The sequence below is a fragment of the Pterocles gutturalis genome, unplaced genomic scaffold (assembly GCF_000699245.1).
Source record: "Pterocles gutturalis isolate BGI_N339 unplaced genomic scaffold, ASM69924v1 scaffold7275, whole genome shotgun sequence".
In the NCBI taxonomy this organism is placed as follows: domain Eukaryota; kingdom Metazoa; phylum Chordata; class Aves; order Pterocliformes; family Pteroclidae; genus Pterocles; species Pterocles gutturalis.
The window spans coordinates 2,419-11,081 of record NW_010145720.1 but is presented as its reverse complement, the minus strand read 5'-3'; the positions used below and the strand labels follow the sequence as shown (position 1 = coordinate 11,081).

At 56.1% G+C, this 8,663-nt stretch overlaps 1 protein-coding gene across 1 annotated transcript in view; it reads right to left on the bottom strand.

Annotated features, from left to right (window-relative positions):
* LOC104470513 (disintegrin and metalloproteinase domain-containing protein 8-like) overlaps nt 1–8,663 on the bottom strand; it is a gene marked incomplete at both ends in the record, with an annotated part of 13,541 nt that overhangs the window by 3,035 nt on the left and 1,843 nt on the right. The window contains 10 exons of the mRNA XM_010085465.1: nt 1–85; nt 327–475; nt 1,071–1,152; nt 1,240–1,409; nt 2,158–2,226; nt 2,331–2,396; nt 2,789–2,975; nt 5,102–5,178; nt 5,286–5,364; nt 5,642–5,718. Coding sequence (XP_010083767.1) covers nt 1–85; nt 327–475; nt 1,071–1,152; nt 1,240–1,409; nt 2,158–2,226; nt 2,331–2,396; nt 2,789–2,975; nt 5,102–5,178; nt 5,286–5,364; nt 5,642–5,718 — 1,041 coding nt within the window. The remainder of the gene's footprint in view (nt 86–326; nt 476–1,070; nt 1,153–1,239; nt 1,410–2,157; nt 2,227–2,330; nt 2,397–2,788; nt 2,976–5,101; nt 5,179–5,285; nt 5,365–5,641; nt 5,719–8,663) is intronic.

Genomic DNA, 8,663 nt, shown 5'->3' with positions numbered 1-8,663 from the left:
CAGCAGGCAGCTGGTCCTGGGGTCCCCGAGGAACTGCCACATGTCCTGCTCGCTGCAGCGGCTGAAGAGCTTGGGGTAAACCAAACTGAAGGGGCACAAAATGCAGGCAGTTATGAGCAGAGGTGGGAGCCGGGCAGCCCTCGCACCCACCAGCTTGGAGGGCCACCAACAGACTCAAAGGCACCAACAGACCTTTGAACTGCAGCTTCAAGTGAAGAGCCCACCCAAACCTGACCATCTCACAGGCTTCACCCCATCAGGACAGTGGCAGAGGACACCTCGAAATATTTGCTGCCCAGGGATAGTCCCCTTTCTCCTTCACTCACCCAACACTCGCCGCCATGACGCATCCTCCATCAGCTCTGGGGACAGGACAACGGCAGCCAGTGACATCTTCATCATGAGACATCCCCAGGTTGTGCCCCATCTCGTGAGCCATGGTGGATGCAGCACCAATAGGATTCGTGCTGTGGTCCTGTTGGACAAGAAGTGCAGTGTGGTTCAGACGCTCTCCACAGCATCTCCATGGGGTAAAAGACAAAAGCTGGACTTGGTCTCATGGCCCCATAAGACCTCCAGACTGGGCTCTCAGGGGTGTAAGTGAGCTTAGATATAGCAGCTACCCTGAAACAATGCTTTGTGATAGTTTTGGACAGCCGCAGGTCCCATCGCCAATGACTCCTGCTGCAGCAAAGGATGCCCTACCTGAGGAGCACAGCCAGGATGGCCAAGGAGCAAACACAAACCAAGTCCCAACTTCCTGAGCGGTGGTGGGAGAAGCCCCATGTCCACGGAGCTGCTCTGGGAGGCTCTTCAGGGCTCAGGGACATCAGAGCCCTCCACAGGCACCCAGCTGGGTTTCCACAGCCACCCTTCCACTGCGGCCCTGACACTTCTCTAAGGGTCAGTCACTCAAGGGTTGGAGATGTTGGGGGACAGATCCAGCCCTAAGGCTGCCGAGGGGGAAAGCTGGAGAACAGTGGAGGACAGACTCTGGAAAACACAACACAGGGAGTGCAGACCGTGGGCCAGCTGCTGCCCCCAGAGCACGCCCGGGCTGCAAGACCCACCTGGTTGACACCGCCCGAGTCCCTCGTGCACATCACAAGCTTCTTGGCGAGCCCTACGGTTGTACCGTGGAAGTCTATGCCCCTGTGGGATCGAGATGCCACTGTGGCCGTGTGGCCCAGGTGGCAGCAGGGCTGTGAGGGTGGTGAGGTGGTGGCCCCCCATCCTTACGTGATCAGCTGGGCATTGTCATGCGGCTTCCTCCGCAGAAGCTCTGCCTCCCGCCAGTGCAGGAAGTTGTCCAGTGTCACCTCTGGGTTGGGACTGACCACGATTTTGTCCTTGTGGCTCCACACCTCCAAGCCGATCAAAGCCACCCGCAGGCGAAGAGGCTGATAAAGCTGGGATGGGAGACAGCCCAGAGGGTGCACTTGAATTTGAGCTGCACAAGCAGAGGGAAGGTCCCACCTCCCCTGGGGAACTGCGGCCAAGCCCAGGACCCCACCTCACTGGGCAATATCAGCTCTGTCACTCCCTCAATAAATAATACAAGCTGGGGTGACCACACAGACAGGGTTTACCCCAGGACCTCTGTGCTCCCTCCTGGCTGGGATGCTGCTCCCACACTGACAACAACAGAGTGAGGCTGAAGCAAGGCAAGCAGAAACCCCTCCTTGGTGCACTGTATTCATCACCCTCCCCTCATTGGCACCACTCCAACTTGAGAGTGCCTGAGACGTGCTCCCAGGGCTTATGAGAAGAAATTTCTCACCCCTTCCCTTATGAGAGGCTTGGAGCAACCCGGGCTAGTGGGAGCTGTCCCTGCCTGCAGCAAGGGGTTTGGAACTAGATGATCTTTAAGGTCCTTTGCAATCCAAACCATTCTATGATTCTATGATTCTGTGAGAGAGCTGGGAGGCAGCCGTACCGTGCTCCTGGGACCCAGAGCTGAGCTACTTGTCATGGCCACTTTGCACATTCCGTTGGCCAAGGGAGCTGGTCACCATGTGGCAACCCACCTACGGGCTTGAGATCGGCTCCAGCTCCATCACCCTCCATCAATCTCTGCTCCACTGTGTTCACGCCCATTCTGGCACTGCAGGGCATGTGCTGGGTGGGAGGAGGGCAGATGCAGACCCCTGGGCTCACCTTGTCAACATGGTTCACGATTTCCTTCATGCGGTTCTGCACTGTGCGCAAGTCCTTGTGTTTCCTGAACTACGGGAAGGACACAGAGAGATTTCCAGGCTGGCTTCGACCTCCTTGCTGCAGTGGACGACAGCAAAAACACAGGCACCAGCTCACCCCCTCACCCCACTTACCTCCTCGTTGTCCACAACCAGGACCAGCTCTACAAATCGGGGACCTTTGTGTAACGGAGACAATTTCTGGAAGAGAAGAGGAAAGTGAGCACAAAGAGGGGCTCAACTCTGCAGCTTGCTGAGCCCTGCACTTGGCCGTCCTGTGGAACGTGTTAGATCCTGGGGCATCTTCCAATTTTATTCAAGGCGTGAAGGAGGCTCTGTGGGCCTCATGGACCACATGGGGTAGGAGGATGAGTAGGATGGTAGGAGGATGCTCCTGCTAATGGTGCAGGAGCGGAGGACTTGTTCCCACCAGCAGCTAGGCCACTGGGAACAACCCATGTTTGGGTACCTAACCAACGTGTGGGAGAGGAGCATCTCCAAGAGATGCAGTATGGCCCCACTCCTCTCCTGGACTTTATAGGACCTAGGCTCTTGCAAACTCAGCTACAGGAAGAAACAATGCAATTCCTAACCCAGTGGTAAAGCTTCATGGCTGCAGGAATTTTTGGTTCACGGTCATATTCCAGGGTGGCACCAGCCTCTGGGCACGTGCCGCGCTTCCCCCGCAGGTGAGCTGCTCTGTACACTGCATGCCGGCCAGCTATGTCCTCCTCCAGTGGCTCCAGCAGGAAGGTGGTCTCATTCACCCGGAAAAACCCACTGTCAAGAGAGAGGACAGCATCAGGTTGGGGAGATATCCAGCAGGACACGGACAGACCTTACACGCACTCCCCGCAAGTGTCTGGGATACAAACTATAGCTGCCAAATCCCAGCCAGGAAACCGCCCAACCCCTTCATGTTTCCCATAACTTGGATGAGCTACAGGTCATTAGCAGGACAGGACAGTCAGGCCCTTCTGGCCACATGGATGAAATCAGACTCATGGGACGTGCATGAAGCCCCAGATCGCTGTGCAGAAGTACAGGGTGCAGGAACTCACAGCAATGCCAGGGACTGGACATCTCTTCCCTGCAACCTTGCCTGGCCCAAGGGCACATCAAGGAGTTGCTGCAGGACGGAGCTGACCAGGGGCATGCCAGGAAATGGGGAGCAATAGGAAACTGAATCCTAGAATCATAGAATGGTTTGGGCTGGAAAGGACCTTAAAGATCATTGAGTTCCAACCCCCCTGCCACGGGCAGTGCCACCTCCCACTAGCCCAGGTTGCTCAAAGCTTCATCCAGCCTGGCCCTGAACACCTCCAGGGATGGGGCATCCACAGCTTCTCTGGGCAACCTGGGCCACTGCCTCACCACCTGCACAGGAAAACATTTCTTCCTGATATCTCATCTCAACCTCCCCTCTTTCAGCTTAAAACCATTCCCTCTCATCCTGTCACTCCACCCCCTGATGAAGAGCCACCCCCATCTCTCCTGTAGCCCCCTTTCAGCACTGGAAGGTGCTGTAAGGTCTTCCTGGAGCCTTCTCTTCTCCAGGCTGAACAACCCCAACTCTCTCTGCCTGTCCTCGCACAGGAGGTGCTCCAGCCCTCGGACCATCTTCAAGGCCCGCTCCAGAAATATTCATAGCACTTCCTTTTGGAGGCTGCAGAAGCATCGGCTGAACAAAAGGACTGTAAGGGAGGCTGGAAACTGACTGCTGGGCTGGGAGGGAGCAAACCATGGCACGGCATCGGTTGCTGGTAGCAAGGGGAGTATCCTGTACTTTGGGCAGCAGAAATGTCGCAGTGGTCAGCAAGGAGAAGTGCCCAGCACTGCCAGGCCAGGTTTAACACAGCATTTCTGCTGAGTGTGCGGTGCCCCATGTACCCTGTCTGTATTGTCCTCGTCTCCTCCCCTGCCCTTGCACATCTTGTCCTCCTGCTATACAGGATATGCCATGTATGCACAAGCTGTGCAAGCTAAGGTCGCTGCAGACTCAAGCCCTGCTCTCAAAGTGAGGACCTGGCTGCCACACAGCTCTAGTGGGTGTTTCTCCTGCAAACAGGTGTTTGCAGGTCCCTGGGCTCTCCAGGGACCACCAGTCCTCCTCACACACCCGTCTGCGAGGGACCCCTTCCTCTCTGGCTTACTCTCTTGCAACGTCTTGCTGCCAGCTGCTCTCAAAAGAAAGAAAACAGCAGAGTAGGAATCTTCCATAGCAAACTGAGCAACCTTGCATGGGCCTGGTGGCTTGGGTTACTCTGCAAGGATGCTTTCTGCCATTAAATGAAGGTAGACCCAAGGCAGCTTTTGAGGAACGATCACTAGCACGGCCAGCAGCCAGTGGGGAGAGGGAGACACAGCTGGCCTGATGCACAGAATGCTTTGCTTTTCTTTTGGAAGGGCACATGGAGGAGATGCTGGCAGCCTACAAGCTGGTACATCACCGTGAGCACACCTTTGTGCTGCTGCCTGCAGCACTTGGGGCGAATTTGGTCTAATCTGCCCTGGGAAGAGGACAGATCTGGGACAACCTGTGCCTTGCTGCCCAGGGAAGTCACTCCTGCCCAGACCTCTGGCTACACTCAGGTTTCCAGTCTCATCCCATGCCATGAGTCAGCCCCCAACAAAACCACCAAGCTTAGCTGCAAAATGCTGCATGCTTTTCCTGCTAGGCACCGAGCCAGGGAGGTCAGTGCTCTCACCGGCAGCAGGAAAAGGGATGTCGTCTTTTCTTCCTCAGGGGAAAGCTGAACTCTCCTTCCATCGGCACAGCTCCAGCTGGCCAGGGCTTGGTCACACCAGCTCACTGTGATGTGGCACAGTGCCGTGGCATGCACTAAGGCCAGGCTCAATGCTGTGCTGCAGCAGCCACAGTGCCCCAGGGCAGTCAGAGGTCCTACCTGAGCCCGCTGCAGGTGCTGATGCTCACTGCTGAGTCGGTGTATCCTCGCACATGGCCCTGATAAAAGCAGTGATCCTGCCACCAAAGGAGAGGAGAGGTGTAAAGGGGGTCTGCACCAGCTGTTGGCATGGCAGGACCCCGCAGGAGTGGGACAACCGCTCTCCCTGGAGCCAGCCCCATACCTGAACATCTGGCTTCTCTGTGATCTCCGTGCCGTTGGCTGAATAGTGTGTCTGGGTGTAGTGCTGCCCCAGCAGCTCCCTGTGGGATGGGGAAGGGCTGTCAGGAGTCATCCCACTTTTGGGGAGAGGATGGAAAGCTTTGGGGATGAGATTGGTCAGGTTGCGTATGGTGGGCCCATGACTTCCCCAGGTGGGTTTGGCAAGGAAAGAAAAAATGCAATATTTGGGTAGTGACGGTCTGGTCTGAGGGCTTACATCACTAGGGTGGTGATGCCAGAACTTGGAGAAGGGATGTTGACAGCAAGGGTGGGAAGCAAGCCTCCCCCGGCTGTCCCGCCATGCCCACCCGCACTTACTTGTTCTTCTCCAGCCACAGGAGGTAGTCCTGGCCTTCGGCACGGACGCTGTAGAGGATGCGGTCTGGGTAAATGCTCTGCATGAAAGATAGATGACAGCACAGACTCACTGTCAGCAGGAGCAAGAGCTACAGAGGAGAGGACCCTTTGGCCCCTGTCGTGCCCAGAAAGGGGATGGGGTCTGGAAGGTGGCTGTGGGACGAGGAGCCTGTCTGCTCACCCTGGAGGCATCCAGCAAAGACATGGGAAATCAGAAGAGAAGAAAGCAAGCATGTGTGGGCGATAACACAAATCCCCAGCACATCCTGAGATAAAGAACAGGTCACCAGCAGTGCAACGGAGTCAGCACGTCTGGTTTCCCGTGTCTGACACACGGCTGCAGATGGCCGTCCCAGAAACTGAGGTTTCCTACTCATCGATTACAAAGCTCCTTTTTTGGGAACTGGGTTCAACGCTTACTCACAGGCTGAACCACAAAGATCCCCAGTGCCCAACAGCTCTCATCAGCAGAGGCTTCTTTATCTCTGAGTGATCTAAGATGCAACATCACAGTTAGAGAACAACCTTCTCTTGATTCTCATCTGCTCCTGAGGGTAGATTTTAGTACCACAATGTGCCAGATCCCCCGAGCATCACCCTAGTGCTGGTAGCAGCCACCTCAAGTCCAACCTGTGGTCACTATGGGGTGGTCAGGGTGGCTGTGGCTCAGCCCAGCCGAGCCCTGAACCCCCAGGATGGAGACATCCCTCCAGAAGAATTGTTTCCCTCTGGGATGTCTCATCATCTCCATCTGCAATACAGAGCTCCAGAGGTCCCATCCCACCAGGGCCATTGAGAGAGACGATGGTCCCTTGTGTGGTGCCCCATACCAGGCTGTGCCCTTGGCTCCAGGGACCTCCTTCGTCACCACTGCACCACAGATACTGATGTGCTGAGGGCACATCCTCAGCAATTACAGGATCCTGGGGCAGAGAGTTGAGCAAAAGACAATGCTAGCATCTCCTGTGGGGCCAGCATTCCTCCCAGATGAGATGTGCAGCCTCTCCCTGGGGGACGATGACGGCTCCTGCTGTCATACCACAGCTCAGCACTCCCGGGGTGATGATCCACAACCTGGCAGGAGCTGGGGCGGAGCAGAATGTCCTGCTGACTCAGCACCAGCGGGGCCAGGGTTTGCCCGTCAGTCTGTTGCCCTCAGTTCTACCCATTTTGCAGTTTCAGTCTGAAGCAACCGGCTGCCAGGCACGAAGCATCCTCTCCGCATGCCGAGCAGGTCGCAACAAGCCTGCTGGGCAGCCCCAGCTGCAGGCAGGCGCACGCTCATGGGTCTCCAGCAAATTCTTCTCTTATGAACAGCATCTCCTGCCTGACGTGGCCGTCCTGTCCCATGTCCATCAACAAAGCGATGCTTTGTTATTGTTGGCAGCGCCAGAGCCAGAAGAGGTTTTAAGAAATGGCAGGAAAACACTTGTAAGGGGGGTGGTGGGTCAGGACCGTCAGAGTATTGATTTACTTAAAAAAAAAAAAAAAAAAGTCCTGATAAAGCTTCTTTGAATCATCCAGACGGGGAGGCTGCGAAAGCGCATGCAGCCTAGCCCTGCCCTGCCCGAGCCCTGCTAACCCCGTGACCGTGCTGAGCAAGCAAAGTAGAGCCGTGGCCACGGCTCACAAACAGGAGGGATATTTTTTTCCCAGGTGGTCTTATTAAGAAACCTAGAGAGCTTGCAGAAAATGGGGATGGGATGCCACCATCCCCCCTCAGCACAAGGGATTTCCTCTGGGGGTGGGAAGAGGCTACAGGTCTCGCTAGGACAGTAGGGATGGGGGTCGTTGCACCATGCCATGTATCAGAGGAGCTGAAGCACAAGAGAGGAGGAAAAGAAGGCGGGTCACTGGGCCACCACCTTCCCTTGCTCCTGCTCCATCCAGACCCACCACTCGCTCTGCAACATCCTGCTGCTTCCTGCAGAGCTGTAGGCTGGGCCAGCAGGAGCTTGACTGTCTCCAGGCAGGCAAAGGACTTGCCTTTGTGCATCACCTGGCTCTAGGACTCGGTGGGGGAGGTCAGCAGGGATGTGCAAGCAAAAACCAGCAGCAACACCGGGTCTTAGACAGACTGGAGACCCCCCTCCCATTCAATACAGCTCTTTGAAACCGTGGAGCCTCGGGATGAGAGAGAGATGTCACTTCTGCAGTCAAGAGCACAGAACAATAAATATTTCTGATTACCTTTCTTGCTCTTTTTTCAGGTCCTGTTCCATGAAGAACCCAGGTTTGCCACATGCCCTGTCGTGCCTCTGCTAAGAAGACCACAGCCCGTGGGAAGGCTGGCATCCCAGGAGACCCTGAGCTGCAGGACCCAGGTCTCCACCCTGCCTGTGTTTTGATTTAAGCAAAGCTGGTCTGCTTCAAACCTCACCTGGCAGATGCTCTGCTGGACCAACCCCACATGGACAGCGGGACTGAGTGCACCCTCAGCAAGTTTGCCAACGACACCAAGCTGTGTGGTGCCGTCGACACCCTGGAGGGAAGGGATGGCATCCAGAGGGACCATCACAGGCTGGAGGAGTGGGCTCATGCCAACCTCATGAAGTTCAACAAGGGCAAGTGCAAGCTCCTGCACGTGGGCTGGGGCAACTCCAAGGCTGGGAGGAGAATGGATTGAGAGTAGCCCTGAGGAGAAGGACTTGGGGTGTTAGTTGATGAGAAGCTCAACATGAGCCGGCAGTGTGTGCTTGCAGCCCAGAAAGCCAACAGGGCTGCATCACCAGCAGTGTGACCAGCAGGTCAAGGGAGGGGATTCTCCGCCTCTGCTCTGCTCTGGTGAGACCCGCCCCCTGCAGTGCTGCATCCAGTTCTGGGGTCCTCAGCACAGGACAGACATGGAGCTGTTGGAGCGGGGCCAGAGGAGGTCAGAGAGATGGTCAGAGGCTGGAGCACTTCCCGTGCGAGGACAGGCTGAGAGAGTTGGAGTTGTTCAGCCTGAAGAAGAGGACAGAAGGCTCTGGGGAGACCTTAGAGC